This window comes from Equus quagga, chromosome 2 (assembly GCF_021613505.1).
Source record: "Equus quagga isolate Etosha38 chromosome 2, UCLA_HA_Equagga_1.0, whole genome shotgun sequence".
NCBI classification, from domain to species: Eukaryota; Metazoa; Chordata; class Mammalia; order Perissodactyla; family Equidae; genus Equus; species Equus quagga.
In genome coordinates, this window is record NC_060268.1 from 96914387 (window position 1) to 96932732 (window position 18346).

Consider the following 18346-nt stretch of genomic DNA (forward strand, 5'->3'; position numbering starts at 1 on the left):
GCGACTCAGCACAGCTCTGGGGAGGAGCCCCCCACAGACGGACAGGGTGACTCAGCACAGCACCAGCGGAGGAGCCCACAAGGACAGATGGCCCAGGCGGGCGCCGAGGAGAGGACCGAGGAGAGGACACACTTTGCCACGAGACGGGGAAGCAGGCAGTGCCGCCTGAAGGGGCGGCTTCTGGGTTTGTTGACAAAGACAGCGTAGGGCACTTGCTCCTTGGGTTTTTATTCACTGTCCCTGCGGGAGCTGTCAATAAAGGTTCTAGCTTCATAAAAACAATGTTGGCAAAAAAAGATGCTGTTTTTTAGGGGGTGGGGAAAGTATAAAACCCTTAATTTTCACTTCGAACCTGCCTGAGCAGGAGGAGCACGGCCCTGTGCCTCCATCTGCTGAGAGGGAGGGGACCTGGGGGAGGCACGCTGGGACATTATGGTGATGGTGATGTGGGTGCTTCCCCCCCAGAGCAGCTTTCCCGTGATGGAGAGCCAGCCCAGAGGCGTGATGCAGGGGGGTCTGAGGGCTCATCCATGTGTTCCCATGGCGCTCGGACTGCAGCGGAGGGAGTAGGCCAAAGAGAGAGAAAGCCTTGAAGACTTGCAGCCCCTTCTTTAAGGAGCAGGCTGCCCATGCCAGGACAAGCTGCTTTTCCAGCTCCGGGAAGCCCAGAGGGGACAGGACTTGACTTGGACCACTGACCCCAGAAGTCCAGAAGTCCAAGCCCCACGTGGCCCTGAGTGGTCAGGGGCCGGGATTCTATGGCTGCTCCTCAATCCCAAACTCCAGCCTGGTCCCAGAGGCCAGGACGCCCCGCCCACCCTGAACCCGCTTCTGAAAACGAGGAGGCAAATGCAACAGTCTTTGGTTCTGTGCTGACTCTGTAGACCCCTGCCCAGGGCTCGCCGGGGGCAGCCTCGGCTCTTGGGGCAGAGGCCACAGCCTCACCTCAGTCTGCCTCCTCAGGGCTTGCTTCTGGCATGAGATGGAGGGGGGAACTGCTGAGGCAAAGCTCCTGGACTCCTATCTAGGTTCCGACACAGGCAGCAGTGGGACCTTGTGCAAGTTGCCTAGATGACCTGTGCCTCGGTTTCCCCATTCATAAATGGGATTATGCAAGGTGCTCCCCATTGTGTTGCAGTGAAGAAGAAATGGGATCAGGTTAGCTCAGCCCCTACAGGTGGAGACGCTTGGGCGACGTGGGCCCTGTTCTGCTCCCCACGGAGCCCAGCCTGGGTGGGCCTGTGTGATGCCTGGGCTCAGGTGCTGGCCGCAGACTCAAGGGCAGGCCCAGCACACCCAGGCCCACACGGGGCCTCCAGACGTTTGAGGTGCAGTGGCCAGGGCACACGCAGGGGCGGAGGGAGCTGGTCAGGGTCAGGCTGTGGGGGGAGGCGAGTGGGGGATGTACTCCTGACAGGGGTGGTTCCCTAAGTGAACATCGCCTGGGTCTGAAGGAGAGGCCGGGGACCTCGTGACTATCCTCACGAGGGGACCTGGCCCTGGCACAGGAGGCCCCTGCCTCATGCCATTCAGGCGACGACAGGGGATGGCTCGATCAGAGGCGGCTGGCTTTGCCGGGGAGGGGACCCGGGGGGAGGGAGCACAGGGAGGGGGCAAGACAGAGGGGAAGCGTGCCCGGCGGGCAGTGAGTGGCCCAGGGGCTGGGAGATCTGGGAGTCGGGACCCTGGAGAAAAGGATGCTGCCGCCCTGAGCCTCCGCCGTGAGGCCGGCTCAGCTGCACAGCCTCTAAAACACAAGCTTCTTGGGAACTTCCCAGGGGAACTCGCTCCTCCCAAAGTGGCCGTAGCAGGCGGTCTTCTGGTAGATGGGCCTCTTCAAGTCCAAGTCCCTGCCCGGCCAGCAGAGGGAAGGGTCAGCTCAGGGGCAGGCAGAGGCCCTCGCTCTATTTCCAGCAGGGGAGTAGGTAACAGGCCAAGGCATCTTGGCGAGTGTCCCCACCCTCAGGGCAGTTCCCCACGTGTTTCCTGCCTTCGAGGCACCACGTCTTATGAGGCGGCTGCCACTGGCCCCAGGAAACAGGCCCCAAGGTTCAGGGATGGCCCAACCCACAGACACACCTGGGAGTCAGGGTCTGAACCCCGGCCTCGCTGCCCCATTCTCTCGGCTCCTCCACCCGGCCCAGCCCGGCATCCACACAAGGCCAGGCTCAGAGCAGGGGGGCAGCAGGGGCAAGGGAGATGGGACTAGACTGGTCCACTCGGCTCTCAGCCATTCTGCCTTACAGTTGTCTTCCTGAGACCCCCCCACCTGTTCAAAGGTGGCCCACCCACCCGTGTCGGTATCTGCCGGCCAGCAGGGACCCTCGAGGCCCCTCAACCCGAGCACCAGACGTGCTGCGTTTGGGGTGTGCTCTGCAGGGGTGAGAGCTGGAAGACCCCTCCTCCCGGGGGGTGGGAAATCCTCCTTTCCGACGCCCGCCCCCGCAGAGGTGAGCCTGGGGGGGGAGGAGGCGGCCTCCACACTGCAGCAGCTGCACTTGTACCTGACGATGACGCCAGGCCTGAGATCGAAGTTCTTGTTCACCACATCCAGCAGCTCCCTCTCTGTCTTCTCGGAGGTTCCGTAGGTGAAGATGGAGATGGACAGCGGCTCAGCCACGCTAATGGCGTAGGAGACCTTCCAGAAGAGACCAAGGTCGGGATGGAAGCCTCAGTGCAGGGGTCCAGCCCTCACAGAGACCTCAGCGTTGGCGGGAAGGGGCAGCTGGAACCAGACGTCTGTTGCCCACACACCCCCTACCTCGGCTGCCTAGAGTCCTGCCCACCCTGAAGACGCTCGTCTCCCCCTCCCCATTCTCAGGAGACTGGCCGCAGTGCCCGACCCGACACACAGAGAGGCTCGTCCTTTGACAGAGCATGTGGCCTTCCCGCCAGGCCCGCATGTCCGGCGCAGGCCGGGCGACGCACCTGCACCAGCACTCTCCGGCACAGCCCCGCCTTCACCAGGGACTTGGCCACCCAGCGGGCAGCGTAGGCCGCAGAGCGGTCCACCTTGGTGTAGTCCTTCCCGGAGAAGGCCCCGCCACCGTGCGCACCCCAGCCGCCGTAGGTGTCCACGATGATTTTACGGCCGGTGACGCCTGCGTCGCCCTGCGGAGGAGAGGAGGGACAGAGCGGGAGGTGGCAGCCCGAGCCCCAGACGGCTGGGAGGAGGGGCAGCCGAAGCTCTGCGGCCACTGGACCAGCACTCGGAGAGGGGGCCGGACACTGCCTGCGGGCGTTTCTCTGAGAGCCGGGTGAGGAGACAGCCAGAAACCCTGCGCTCGGACCCCAGGTCAGTCCCCACCACTTACCAAAGGCGGGAGACCTGTCGGAGCCTCATGAGAAGGTGGCAGCTGGGCTCACAGCCAGCTCCTCGTGCCTTGGTTTCCTGAGTTGGTCATGAAGGAGAAATCCCACCGCAGGAGGGGATTGGGCCGTAACAAGTGCCCCCGGCTGTGGCCTGGCTGGTACTGTGCAGCAGATGCCACACGGCCCGTTTCCTCAGGGGTCTGCTCTGTGCACCACCCGTCAATAAAGATGGGGGGGGGGGGGGCTCTGTGTTAAATGATTGGAGGAAAGTGCTTGTCATCTCCCCTCTTAGAGACACACAGTCCACACCAGCATGAGCTTGGAGAAGTCCTGTAGGAAAACCAGCTTCACCGTTCTCTAGGCCCGTGTTTCTGCACTACATGTGGACACAGGACCCGCCACGGGGGCTCCGCTTCGTGGCAACACCCTGATGGCCGAGGCCCTGGGTAGCTTCAGCAGCCTCTGGGAGGCCCCGCCCACCCCTCATCCTCACTCCCGAGGGGCAGGGGGCGGAGCAGCGGGGGTCCCCTCCTACAGCACTGCACACCTTGGGGCCCAGGAGTGCGTAGGGTGCCCTGCGGCAGGGACCCAGTAGACGGCACCGGGAAGGCCAGTCGCCTGCAGAGCTGAGCTGGCACCTGCGCAGGAGCAGCTGCAGCCGGGCAGGCACCAGGTGTCTGGAGTGGGAGGGCCAGGCAGCACGACATGGAGACTCCCAGGCACACGTCCCCGGCTCCTCACACACTGAGGACACACAGCGGGCCCGGCAGGGAGCGAGCCCACTGCACGTTCTGCCCACGCCCAGGCCCGGCTGGTCACACACAGCTTCCTCCTGCAGCCCTTGTGCTCAGCGAGGTGAGCCACCTAGCAACACAGGTGCGTCAAGGCCTCACCCAGAGACGAGGGCATACCTGGGGACCTCCGATGACGAACCGCCCGCTGGGCTGCAGGTGGTAGATGGTGTCCCCGTCCAGGTACTTGGCCGGCACCACGGCCCTGATCACCTGCTCCTTCAGGGCCCTGCGCATGTCCTCCAGCGTGATGTCTTCGTCATGCTGCACAGAGATGACGATGGTGTGGACGCGCACGGGGATGACGGCGCCCTTGTCCTGCACGTACTCGACGGTCACCTGTCAGTCAGAAGGGCAGGGCACACAGCGTGAGGCCCCGTCCCGAGCTGAGGACACACTGCTGCTGGCACAGGTACCCGGGAGGCAGCAGGGCTCCCAGGGGCCACGGGCCCTCCAGCCTCAAAGGACCTTCAGGACATTTAATCTCACACACTGTGGCGTTGGGATGACTGGGAATCAAGCACAAGCTACTCCCACCTGTGACCACAGTTGGTGCCACTCATGGCCTCAGGTTCTAGAGTTTCCACTCCGTGACCCACTAGACTCCCCTCCCTCCATCTCAGAGGGTTCTGGGTGATGACAAATGGCCCTCTGGCCAGAGCCCTCTCTGGACCCTCTGTGGCCTGGGGCCAAGGCACGCGGGCTCCTACCGAGGAACCCAGGAGTCCACGGCCACATGCCAGCCACCCAGCCCCAAGCGGAGGAGCTCTGGAGGCACAGGGGCCAGCAGACGTGCCCGCCGTGGGGACAGGATGGGAGGGGCGCGGGCCATGGAGACAGGGAGCCGCATGTCTGCACTGCCAGCCCCAGGCGTTTGGGGAAAAGCAAGGGAACACAGAGAGCACAAGGGAAAGGCAGCCGCCTCAGTGCCCTTGCGGACCAGGCACAGGGACGTACCTCACACCCACCGCCACCATGAGGGTCACTTCTGGGTCCATTCTATGCATTATCAATTGATATTTAGGCCAGATAGGCAGTATCATCTCCATTTTACAAATGAGAAAACAGGCCCGTGAGAAGTGGAACAAGGTGACTGAAGCCACACGCCAGCCAGCGAGAAGCCAAAGAGCAGAGCCCAGCTCCACCTGGCCTGGAAGCTTGTGTTGCCCCACAGCCGCACAGACAGCACCGTCTCCCCATCTCCACCAACACACCATGAGCACAGGAGCCAGTGTCGCAGCCTGGCCTGATGGCACCAAAGGCGCCAGGTGCCATGGGCTTGCAGAGTGAGGGGAGGAGACGGTGAGGATGGCGGATGAGGCTGGAGAAGAAACTGGCACTGATGGCACACACCAGATGCCAGAAGCCACGCCAGAAGCCGAGGCGCCGTCACTGGGCCCACTGTAAAGATGCTGTGATCAAGATCACACAGCCAGCAAAGCTGGACTCGGACCTACAGCCGTGTGGCCTGGTAGCTGGGGCACTGCCCAGCAGGCTGTCACTCAAGACCCTGAGGGATGTGCTGGAACCACAAGCCCACTGCTACCCAAAGCACATGGACCCACAAAAGCAGTGCCCGGAGGGACCACGGGGGGGGGGGGGGGGGGGGCGGGAGGGGGGGGGGGGGCCGGGGGGGGCGGGGGGCGGGCGCCCCCCCCCCCCCCCCGCGCGGGCGGGGGGGGGGCGGGAGCGGGGACGGGGGGGGGGGGGGGGGGGGGGGGGGGGGGCCTGCAGAAGTGTAGCTAGGCCAGCTGGCCGGCAGGCACAGGACTGCTCCACACCCTCGGCCTGGACAGGACCACAGGGCAGCACACGGCACCTCCCCGGGGCTACACCTGCAGCCCCCAGAGAGCCCTCAAACACTGGCCCGGTATAGAGCTCTGATCATGTGTCCTGCCTGGTCTGAAGAGCAATGGGTGGGCCCAGAGGAAAGAGGAGAAAGAGCCTGTCCAAAGGGTGTGATCCTGGGGAGGCGGGTAGATGCGCACTGACATCTGTGAACTGAGACAACCACAAGCGCTGACTGCACACACGGGGCCTGTGAGAGGGCACTGGAGTGACGCAGAGGGGTCCCAGGGGGCGAGGCCCTGTGCCAGCTCCAGGACCACGTCTGCTGCATCCAGCCTCAGGGCAAGGCCACACCCTAGGGAGCCCCTGCGGCCGGTCTCCACTGCCCCCCTGCCAGATCCCCCACTCTGAGCCAATGCCCAGCAGCGTCCTTGGAGGACCACAGAACTGGGGAAGAGCAGAGGGCCCCAGGCACCACTCTCATCTCATCACGTCAGCAAGACATGGGGAAAATACTCCATGGAAAACACAACTCTGACCAGGGTCAGAAATAGCACCTGGGTGGCCACTCAGTTCTCAGTATCAGCAGCAAGAATTTGTTCAGGTGGAAAGATCCATCCTGTTCACGGTCAGCACTCCAGTTAGACAGTGAAAACCCTTCCCCGACAGGCACAGAGGAGGCCTGGAGACTGCTCCTGGCACAGTGCTCCCCATGGTGGGGCGGCCTCACCCAGGGGGCCGTGGGGAGCTGTCAGCACACCCACACCTGCACCCCATCCTCGCCAGCCCAGGCCCGCCTGTGTAGGGGAGCGAGGCAGACTTTGGCATCCAAAGTAGCATTTTCAAGAGAATTCAGTTTATCTCTGCAGGAAGGGAAACCCAGCTGGCTGTGGTAGAGACCCGGAGACCGTGCATCACGAACACAGCGAAGGAGGCCCAGCCACGGCAGCCACCGACAGGTGGGGCCTCAGGTCCTCGCTCTCACACAGGTGGCTCCACTCCCTTCCTCCCAGCCCTGCTCCAGGATTCCCTTTCTGAGACGCTCCACCCTGCTTCTCCTCACAGCACAGCTCCGGAATGGGATGGGGCAGTGGTGCCAACAGCACGTGCCCCTTTCTGTGCCATCGTCATCTCTGTACTTTAGCTGTCATGCTCCACAACCTCAAAGCACACCCGGGGATGCCGGCGGTTCACCTCCCCGTGGGGGTCATATGGACGACGCGGGCGTCCCGAGGCCACAGCGGCCTCCCTGCCCCAGCCTCTGCCCTGTGCTGCCTCATAGCTGGTGAGGAAGAGGCGTCTCTGTGCACGCGGACTAAGGGAACAGAGACGCAGGCACCATGAGAGCTAGAAACCCTGCCGCCAAATGCCAAGCACCGCAGCGAGAGCAGCCCGAGGCTGCCAGGGAAACCAGCGGGGGGGCGGGCACGCGGCGGCCCAGGGATGCACAGGATTCTGAGGGAGGCGAGGGGTGGGAGTGGAGCGCAGGGGACAAGCACCAAGAAACGAGGCGAACTGAGTGAAACAGCAGGGTTAACACAGATGGGGAGGGGGGCTGAGGACGGTAAAGCGGGAAAACCAAGCAAGGCTTTGAAAGCCAGAACAACAAGTAGGATGTCGCCCCACGGAAGTGGACAGACGTAGAAGGTGCTGAGCAGACGTGAGGATATTAAAAGTGAAGCTCACGGGGAATGAACTGCAGTTTCCCGGCAGGGAGACCCTTGGGAGGGCACAGCGCCGACCCCGGCCAGCTGGCCTGGGGAACGGGCTGGAGCGTGTGCTCTGCAGGAAGCAAGACGGAGGGGTGGGGTGGGGTTCCTCAGCTGAGTGGTCTCCGAGCGCATCTGTTTGCGGGGCGAATGGGAAATGGGGCTGGTGGAAGATGCTGGAGATCTGAGTGCGCGGAGGGGAACCCTGGATCCACAGCGAGGGCAGAAGGGGAGACAGAGTGAAGGAGAAGCGTGGAGAACCCACGGAAGGGTGGGAAGGGTGCCGGGAGGGGAGCCAGGAGGGCATCTGGAGCAGAGGGGTGGTCAGGGCAAAACAGGGCAGGGAGGGGAGGGCAAACCAGGGCCCTGGGAGAGGAGCACCCCCCACCCCGGGCGCCTGTGACACCTGCATCACCTTCACCTTCAAGTACAGACTTAGGATCTAAGTGGGGCGGGAGCGGAGAGGTCAAGGCCCGTGGGCACGGAGGGTCAGAAACAGCAAAGGTAAAGCCCTTTTATGAGAAACATGGAGAAAGGGCCAGAGAGAGGTGCTGACGGGACCATTCATGGCGTGTTCAGGCTTCGCTCGAGGCGGGACTGTCTGCGGACAGGTAGCAACACCCTCTGACGCGGTTAAGCAGCAGGTGGTGCCAAGCGCGGGTCGCATAACAGAGGCAACACACGCCAAGAAAGCAGAAACATCTAGAACTGTTCTTTCCAGATTTTTTAAATTCCTCATAATAAAATGTAGGGGGGAGAAAACACCTATTTCATTAAATAGTTCTTTTCACAATCAACAGTTGTCTGAGCGCCCGGACTGAACATCTGCTCCTCTCGAGGACGAGGGTGGGCAGGACGCGGGGGTGCTCGCCATGCGCGTCTGGAGCCCTGCGGAGGCGGCACAGGAGGCCCACCTGAGTCTTGGAGTCTGGCCTCAGCCAGGGCAGCACCCCGGCACGCCTCAGCTCGGCCATGCGGGCGTTGAGCCTGTGCGCGAGCACGATGGTGAGGGGCATGCACTCCTCAGTCTCGTCCGTGGCATAGCCAAACATCAAGCCCTGCACAGGGAGAGAGCGACAGCACTGCACCCACTGCAGACCCCGCGGCCGCGGCCAACACTCGGCAGTACCCTGTCCCGGGGCCTCGCGCGTGTGGCATCCGCACGGGGCACTTGCAGGGGGCAGACTGGGGCCCAGCCCTAACGCTCTGGGACAGGGAGACAGGCCCACGCCCCCAAGTCACTGCCCGGAAGCGGAGGTGTCCCACCCTCTCCAGGCACACAGCTCCCCGCCAGGACGTGGGGTCCATCCCACGTAGTATTACGCCTTTACGCATGCACTTCCCCGGCTAGCGCCTCGGCACAAGGCAGAGTCAGGGCAGAGACAACGACTGCACGCCCAGTGCCTAGGGACCTGGTCTCCAGCACCGACATCCTCTTCATTTCTGTCCAGATGGACACACTGGGCGATGTCCGGGGACTGCTGCTCCAGCGCCACCAGCACATTGCAGGTCTTGAAGTCGAAGCCTAGGCACAGGGGAGGCAGGCCTGAGGGCGCGTCGAGGAGGCTGTGAGCTCCCCACGCGGGCAGGCACCGTGGCGGGGGGCGGGTTGGGGGGGTCTCCCGTGAGCCGGGATCAGTGTGGCCAGGGGCCAAGGCCCGCAGCGGGAAGGCCCCTATCTCCCCGCGCTGTTCTGTGGAGCTCGCCAGCCAAAGAGAAGCTTCTGCAGCGCATCTTTCTGTGTTCAGTTCTCCCTCCTTCAAGTCTGCATCCTGCACAGAACTGCAGCGACATCCACGCTGCTCTGAGCCAAGGGCAGGCAGGCGCCGCACGGCCCTGCCCTCGCTGCTCCCGGGGGCCCTCCCAGGACCCAGTCCGAAGTCGGGGTGCGGGGTGGACATCAAGGGCCCTTCCAGCACCGCCCCCAGCGCCCAGGCGTGAGCGCACACCAAGAATTCACAGCCTGAACGAAGAGTGCACAGCGACAACCCAGAGATTCCTGGAGTCGAGCCCTCGGATCCCGAGCTGTGCGCAGGGCCTGCGGCAAGACGGAAAAGCACCCCTCTGGAGGCCGAGGCCCGTCTGCCCATTCCCAAAGCCCCGGCACAGAGGGAGGCTGGTGCTCCCCAGCCAGGCGCAGGGAAGCCCGGGGACCCATGCGGGGCCACGGCGCACAGACCAAGCTCTACCGGTCCTCACGGCCCCCCCGGACTCGGCTGCCGGGATGTGTGAATGAGGAGCTACAACACGCAGGGGCCCAGCACCGGGTCACGCATTAGTGACAGCAGACTGTCCCCTCCTCCCAGTCTCTGCCCTCCACAGGCCGCCAGACAGGCTTACAAACACACAAATCCAGACCAACCTACTGTCGCTGCACACGCTTCAGTGGGGACCTACCGCCAAACCGGCCAAACAGAAGCTCCTCAGCCCACGGCCCTCCCACCCCACTCCAGCCCACAGGCTGGGCTCAGCCGTAAACGGGGCGTTTCCACTTTCCCACCTCCTTGAGGCCCGTCGGCCACGGACACTCCTTCCTTCCCGCACGCCTAAACCCACGAGCTCTGGGAAATGGCCGGCCCTGGCATAGCCCCTCATTGCTGCTGTGCTGTCGACACCGTGGGCAGTGCCCCCAACCCAGGAGCACGGGCCACCTCGTCCTTGCAGCCTCCTGTTCCCACCGAATGGCTCTGAACGCATGAATCTGAACAGCCTGTAGCGAGCAGCGGAGGACTCGCCAGTTTTGCACTAAACACTGCATTTCACCTAATCACTCTCTAAATAATCTTCGCAGCACTGAAAACCAGTCCAGGGCTCCGAAGTGATGTGGAAACCTTGTTTAGGGGACTATGGGTAGGGGAGCAGGGCTTGGAAAGACAGCGAGCCTGGCAACCCCCCAGCAAAGAGCAGCGAGGAGCTGTGAGCCCCTGGCCGCTGGGCGCCGGGAGCAGGCCCACCGACAGGCCGGGCACCCAGCGGCCAAGCAGAGCTGGCTCTCACTCCTCCCTTCCCAGAGGCCACCACCTCCTGGAGAAAGTCCCTGCCACCTCACGCAGAGCAAGGCTTGCTCTCGGACAAGGTCTAAACGTACATGCACAAGCCGGCTTTCCCTGCTTGGTAACACGTCGGGAAGCTGCTGCCCTGGGACTGGCGTTTCCTCCACGGGGGCCCCCTGTACTGGCTGGGAGAGCTCCCCGTGCTCAGTGGCTCTCTTCCCAGCGACTCTGGATACACCCCTGAAACTTCCATGTGCCCCAGGGAGTCCTCGGGGGGAGCCCACAGTTCCACGTGTCTGTGCCTCACACAGCACGTGCCTCTCTCACCCATGAAGCTACAAGTCATCCTCCCAGCCTGCCTGGACTCACAAAGGTGCCACACGTCTCCCCAAACACCCGGTAAGTGGGACGTCAGCATACACAGGCCCTCAGCATCCAGCCTTCATGCCACGTCCTTCGAGGCACCCCCTGGCTGGGCCCATTGCTGGCCTGCCCATCTTAGACGTTGGAATCTGCTTTGGGCCCTCAATCCTTCGTGGCTCTCAGCCCCTCTTCCTCCATCCCTTCCAGGACCCGAGCCCCTTCCCGGGGCATTATGCTCCCACACTCTTGGTGCTGGAGCCCGCCTGGGCCAGCCTGACTCCTTCACCTGCCATCAGCATCCTTCGTCTGTAACGGGAAGCGGCCTAGTTTAGCAGGAAGCACAGGCGTTCGCAGCAGGGCAGCTGCTTACTGACTGTGTCGCCTTACACCAACGATTCCATCTCTAAGCCTCATTCCCCAGCTGCACAAGGACAGCCGAGCTCCTCAAACGTTAAAGCAGACGACACAAACAGGAGGCCGGTCCCAGGGCCTGGCAGAGAATGCGGGCCCCAGAGGGCACCTGCCACTCAGCGCTGCTTCCTCTTCCAAAGGCCCAGGAAGTCAGGACCTTGACCAGGACCAAAGTCAACACCCAACCATCATGGGCTGGCTCGGCTGAGCACCGTCACCTGGGCTGCCACCCTGCTGCCAGAGAGTGTGACCCCTGGACCCTGACCAGCTGGGTTGGCATGCTTCTCTCTGGTGGTATGTGCACCTCCCAAGGACAGGGCGCCCTGCTCTGACTCAGCCTCAGGGCCCGGCAGGGACCGTGCGTCCTTCAGGCCCGGGGCCCCGCCTCACCCTTGGCAGAGTCGTCGTAGCCGATGTGCTTGATGGTGTCCCTCACCACCCGCTGGTAGTCCACCGCGGCCATGGAGGTGATCTCCCCACACAGCAGCACCATGCCCGTCTTGCACACCGTCTCTGCAGGGAGAAACATGGTGGCTGCGTGCCAGGGGGCCAGACCTCTCACGGGGACAGGGAGGAGGCCAGCACGGAGCCTCACAGGGGACGAGCTCCAAAAAGAAGAGGTCAAGGCTAACGGAAGGAGGAAACCCCAGCACGCCTGCCAGCCATTCAGCGCTGCTGGGGGAGCCACGCCTCACAAAGAATCGTCACACTGAGCTTCCACACCAGGCTCTCGCTGCCTCTGTGATCCTGAACAACCTATTTAGCCTGTTTCCCCAGCTGTTGGATGACGATAAGAAGACTGCTGTGTGGACTGAAGCGAGACCACGCAGTCTGCAGTCATCAGGAAGAATGCGGTCAACACGCATGAGGCCTCTCCCGCCCCTTGTTGCTGACGCCACTCGGGCTTTAGGGAGTGGGACCCTGAGCGAGGATGGCGCCAGGCCGGCCTGCCCCTCAGCTGTCCACGAAGACCTCAGGAAAGTCTCCCCCAGAGGGACATGGGACCCTGTGTGCTGAATGCACTGGAGAGGGAAGGACCCATCTACATGGTGCTGAGACAGCAAGGAGACGGGGCTGGGGCTCTACACCAGGCAGTGCTGCCCTGTGACCCTGGCCAAGGCCCGATTAGGCTGCACCCATGACCCCCTCAGTGTAGTGCGAGGGCTGACCTGACCCCCTCTGGCCCCAGGCCCTAGAGGCCATGCCTCTGCCGGGCCCCGGGCCTCAGTGCAGGCAGAGGTTCACGCCCAGCCCGCCAAGGCTCCAGCGGGAAGGATGGGGTGCGTCTTACCACAGGCCACCTTGGCGTCAGGGTCTTGCTTGAGGTGGGCATCCAGCACCGCATCACTGATCTGGTCGCAGATCTTATCTGCACACAAATGAGCAGGTGTGAGTCACAGACACAGTGGGTGTAACACACTGAAATGTTAAATAGCTAGATGCTTCGTCAGTGTACATAGCAAATCCACCTAAGAGGACACTTTTTTTAAATATGAGAGATTAGAAAATTTTGACACTTTTATTTCTAATTTTAGATGATGTATATTATATAAACTCACAGAATTCCCTAAAAATGAAATATATTCCCAAACCAGTTCTGAGTCTAAAGCAATTCACACGCACGTACACAGAAAACACGCACATTGTACTAACAAGTCTCTCATTGCTCAGCGTATTTCCTTCAATCCTAATATCTAGAAAAGTCCCAATAACATCAGTGACTCTAGGTGCCGAGGTGTAAATCAGATGGACAAACGTTCACGCTGTACCGCAGTGTCCACGAGATGAACGCCCAGAGCCGCAGCCCCATGGGAAGGACTCTGCAGGAGACCTCAGGGCGGCAGTGCTGTTCCACAGGACATTTCCGTTGCTGCTCTCAGACCCTCCCCGGGGCCAGGTGTTCAAAGAGCTGTCTGACCCCTCAGTCTCAGGGCGGCGACAGAACTGCACAGGAGCTGCCATCTGACCTCACTCGTCCACTGCTCGCCTTCAAGACTGTGCCTGGTGGAGCGTGCAGACCACCAAGTGCACAAACACACTCTGGCTCTTTCACGTGAACTGTGAACTGTCAGTGCCCACAAATTCAGAAATAAAAGTGCTCTATTGACACATACCAGAACACCCACAGAGGCTGCTCTTAATAAATCAATAAGCTTTTTCCAGCTTTATTGAGATATAACTGTTATACCAAAAATCTGCATATAATTAATACATACAATTTGCTGAGTTTGGACATATGTCTACACTCCTGTTACTATTACCACAATCAAAGTAATCCTCATATCCATCACCTCCAAGTGTCCTTGTATCCCTCTTGTTTTTTTTAAGTTTTTAAATTAAGACCCAGAATCAAGCAGTTCTGCTCTCAAAAGTGCATATTAAGTTCTGTAATGAAAAATGTCCGTTAATCTGCCATTAACGGTGAATTCTTTCATCTTCCCTTCTGAAACTGCTACTAAACCTACGTTTGTGCTTGCAACCTGGCCTCCTGCCGAGGGCAGGTCCCAGCTGTGAATCCACATCTGTCTGAGTTGTGCCCTGCACACCCACCAACAATGGCCTCCTGCTGCTCACGCACCCGCTCTGGGCCCGGCCCGTCAGGACTCCCAGGACACGCCGACATAGGCGACTCTGCTCATTTCACAGACAGGGGCACGTGCTCCCAGTGCACACAGCGGGGTGGGATGAGGGGTGCTAGGAGCAAAGCTGGGGTGGAGCAGGGGTATGAGATCGCCCCACAGCCCAAGATCACGCCCGTGTCTTCAGGCTTTCAAACTTTCTGTCACTGTCACTGAGGAGCCTTAAGACAGCCAACAGCTGGTCTTCTCGAAAGTTGAAAAAGAAGCATTAATTTCATCTTTCTGGTGGAGAGGAATTCAGCGCTGGAAGGGCAAGCAGCACATCACCCAGCCTTAGAGGAAAGTGAGTGGGGGGTGGGACGGGCTGCAGGGCTGCCCAGCAGTGGACACGACCACCGGCTGACTGGCTGGGATCTTCCCCTCCGTCCGCTGAGCACATTGCTGTGTGTGTGATGGGACCACTGGCCGCAGCGTGCGGAAGCACCCACTGCCTCCAGGTGGAGCAAATCCTACATATGTGCCTTCTGCCAAACGACATACAGTCGTCACAAGCCAGGGAGCTGTCCAGAACGTGGCAGACACAGCAGTGCCTCTGCGATTACAAGCACAGTAAACCGAGCAACTTTGTAAAGTTGCTCACAGCGAAAGAGGGCATTTGCATCCTGTTGAGCTAAGTCACGTGCAAAACCCAGTTTAGGCCCAGGTTTCTCAGCAGCAGCACCACTGACATTGGGGCCTGAAAAATTCTTTGTTGTGGGGGCTGGTCCTGTGCATTCAGGACGTTTAGAAGCACACCCGTCCTCGATCCACTGACGGCCGGTCTCACATCCGCTCCCCACACGGCTGTGACAACCAAGGAGGTTTCCAGACATTACGAGATGCCCTTGGGATCCTTGAGAATCGCCCGCAGCTGAGAATCGCTGGCTAAAGCAGGTGGAAGGAGTAGCACTGACACGTCTAAAGCTAAGTGACAAGGTACGAGAGTTAAGTCTCTGAGAGAACAAGGATGAGGAAGATGGAAAACAGTAGACTTGGTCATAAGTTACCAAAAACTTCAAACATTCAAATGAATTTTGAAAAAGCGGCAAAGCACATAAATCAGTGTGTCTGGCCCCCAGGGCTCTCCCGGGACAGTGGGTCTCACAGCGTGGTTCCCACACCAGCAGCATCAGCATCTCCTGGGAATTTACTAAAAATGCAAATTCTTGAGCGTCACCCAAGACCTGCTGCCTCAGAAACTCCGGGGATGGGGCCCGCTGGGCGATGCTGATGCTCCTGCAGTGGGAGAACTCTGTTCCAGGGGCTCTGATGTGTCTTGCTGTCGCGACAGCAGCTCTCTTGGTTCCCCATTTCTCAAGTCCACCTTCCGTTCAGGGACCAAAACACTGCTTTCCATTCCTTCCACGTCAGGAGGTGGCTGCCCTCCCCTCATACGATGCGTCTGAGACTTCCAGGACCAGAGACCTATCTCCGCGCCCACTGGAATGCGCCGCGGCCCTTTCTAACCCACACGCACTTCACATGCAGAACTTAGTGACCCACGGTCTGCAGGAAATGCTCTCTGCCGACATGAGCTGCTCACTGACGACAAGTTAAAGCTTCACTCAAAAAAAAAATATATATATATACACACATAAAGTTTATATCTGACGGTACTTTCTACGTGTGACATGTCTAGCCGACCAGTGTGTGTTCTCTGCTGTGGCCCCGCGTGACGAGACACAGGTGGTGGGCAGCAGCACGGACCCCTGGCGTCACTCACTTACAGTTTATCATTTGCATATTGAGTCACTGTTTTACAAAACTACAAATCAATAGAATAGAAAGCACTTCATATTGTTCTTCCAGAGACCCCTTCTAATAACTAACAAGTTGTTTTCAGGACCTCCAGGAAAGGGACCCCTCGACAGGCTGCCGTGGGTCCCGGCGCCTACTCACCCGGGTGCCCCTCTCCTACAGACTCCGATGTGAACATGAAGGCCCCTTCCTCACTCAGGGAGTGGTCGCACAAGCCGTCCACCGGTCCGTTCATCTTCTCACACTTCTCCACTCGCTTCTTCAAGGCAACAGTCTTAATGCTGTGACTTTGCCTGACTTTTTTTCTTTAGACCCAACAGGCTTGCCTCTGGCACAGCCCCTGGATCACCGCTGCCCAACTGCGTGCAAGCACGCGGGGAAAGCGAGGATGGGCGGGAGGGAGGGGCCAAACAGGGATATGTCACTCCCTCCGACTGGTCAGAGCTCGCTCCTGAGTGACTCCTATATATGGGAAAGTGAAAGTGCCTGAAAAACCATGTGAGAAAGTTGGAGGAGTCCATTTCTGGGGGGGGGGGGGGGGGTCCTCTTACCTTGAGGAATTTCGGTCCTTAGTCTGATTTCCCAAGGCCTGAGCTTCTGGTCGACGTGTGGGGAGGAAGGCTGTGTAGATTCTGCAGAATGAAGCTCCTCGTGGACGCGCTTCGGCTCTGCAGCTAACCTCCACATTTCTCCAAGGCCAACACCCCACGCGGGGGGCGAGGGGCCGTGGCTCCTCAGGAACACTAACAGGCAGGACTCTTTCCCAGAGATATGGTTCAGGCTGAGATTGCAACACGGGCGGCCTTCGCTGGCGGGGCCCACGCCTCCCCCACGCCTGGTCAGGATCTGGCCCGTCCCCCTCCACCTTCTTGGAGCAAGAGCAGCACCTGTGTTCTGAGGCAGCTGGGATGTTACACAACGGACTCGTTTTAGAGGAAAAGCTTTTGAGTCCACACTTTTCTGCTAATAGAGACCAGCTTCTCCAGGATTCCGGAAGTCACGTTAACAAGCAAGACAGTAAAAATGTATCTGGACAGGTGACGAAGAACAACGTTCTCAAGAGACAGACTCCTTACAGGGAAATTATCAGAGTCCACTGTCCCAAAGCTTCCAGATGATCAATTAAAAATCTAGATATTCAGTCCTGTCGACCTGATGGACATCCTGCTCACAGGACTCTGTGTTATCTTTGCTTTGACCAAGAAGAGAAGTAGACAGGATTATGTCTTCAACCAACTCACGCTCTGAATGACAGCATCTCTCACTCCTTTCTCTCCCACCCTCTGACTTAGCTGCATCCTCAGGCCCAAGGAACAAGAGGGAACCGAGATCACAGGGAACGAGAACAGGTGGAGGAACTGGTTCCCACTGGATGCAATAAAGAGCAATCAACCAAAACCTCGTGCAGCAAAGACGGGGCTGTGGGGAGCAGAAGGCAGGACGCAGCAGCCCCCTGAGGATGCTGGGCACCAGATGCCTGCGATATAGACACATAAACATAAATATATATTTAAATATGTATTAAATATATTTAATAACATGTTAGATGAATACTTTCTGGTGCTCCAAATCTTGCATTTTTCCATTTTCTCAGCAGTGGCAGCACTGTCCCTCCAGGGAATTAAAACTATGTCAAAGTGACATTTTACATACACATATTTAATCAGACGCATTTAACAAAGAGTGAGCTGTCGAGCTCAGGCACAAGACTGTGAAAGCTCAGAGAAGAAAAGGGCACCGGGAAGGGATGAAAAAGGAGGAATCAAATAAGGACTTTAGACGACACAGCCTCGTCCTTGTCAGCACACAGGAATCCTCCTGTTTGCACTTAAAACATTTCAACATCGCTGTCCCTTTGTCAATTTCTTCTGGGTACACTGGCTTCAAACCTGGAGGCAAAGTGAGCTAATGTTTAATGGGAACTGCGGCCCTAGGGTGCCCTAGCAGTCAGACCCGTAGCCATTATGTTCTGAACTTGCTTTGAGAGAAGACGAAGTTAAGTATCGAGTACTCATCAAGGTTCCCTGAGCAGCAAGAAGTCAGGACACAAAGCGGCCTCATGCCCTTTGAACCCGAAATGAACTGCAGCATCCCGGGCGGTGTGGGGGGGGTGGGCACTGGAGGGGAAGGGGTGTCCTTGCAGAGCAGTGGCACCTTCAGAAACAGATGTAGGAGGCTCCTGCAGCCAGGACACAAAAGCAGAGTGAGGGAAGGATCGGGAGGCAGCAGCTCAGGACCCTCTCGGGCGTGAGTCTCACATGACATCCCTGCCAGACACTAGCCATTCCATTCTCCCAGCAGATCATGTCCCCAGGGAGTGCCAGGCACGGTGGCTGGGAGCAGGCTTCGGGTCTGGAGCCCGCTGGGTCCGGCCTTTTCTGCCCCAGGGCAGGCTTCCTGCTCGCTCATCTGTAAAGCAGGTTAGTAACCACCCACCGCACAGCGTGGTTGTGGGAACCGAGTCGGATCCTGCAGGAGTGTGAGTACTGAGCACAGTGCTGGCACACGGGGAGTGTAAGGCACACGACGTAACGCTGTCTTAGTAAGAATTCTCCACACATGCACAGGATTTTTTTTCTGAACAAACATAGGTCATCAGATAC

At 59.5% G+C, this 18346-nt stretch overlaps 1 protein-coding gene across 1 annotated transcript; it reads right to left on the bottom strand.

Moving 5' to 3' along the window:
* Positions 1 to 208: 208 nt before the first annotated feature.
* On the bottom strand, positions 209 to 16418 carry MAT1A (methionine adenosyltransferase 1A). The gene is made up of 10 exons (XM_046654659.1): positions 16295 to 16418; positions 15885 to 16205; positions 12659 to 12736; positions 11758 to 11880; positions 9013 to 9125; positions 8515 to 8658; positions 4224 to 4442; positions 2929 to 3111; positions 2505 to 2638; positions 209 to 1850 (listed from the first exon to the last, which is right to left on the bottom strand). The coding sequence occupies exons 2-10, from the start codon at positions 15976 to 15978 to the stop codon at positions 1748 to 1750; spliced, it is 1191 nt and encodes a 396-aa protein (XP_046510615.1). The 5' UTR covers positions 15979 to 16205; positions 16295 to 16418; the 3' UTR covers positions 209 to 1747.
* Between the last annotated feature and the right edge of the window lie 1928 nt (positions 16419 to 18346).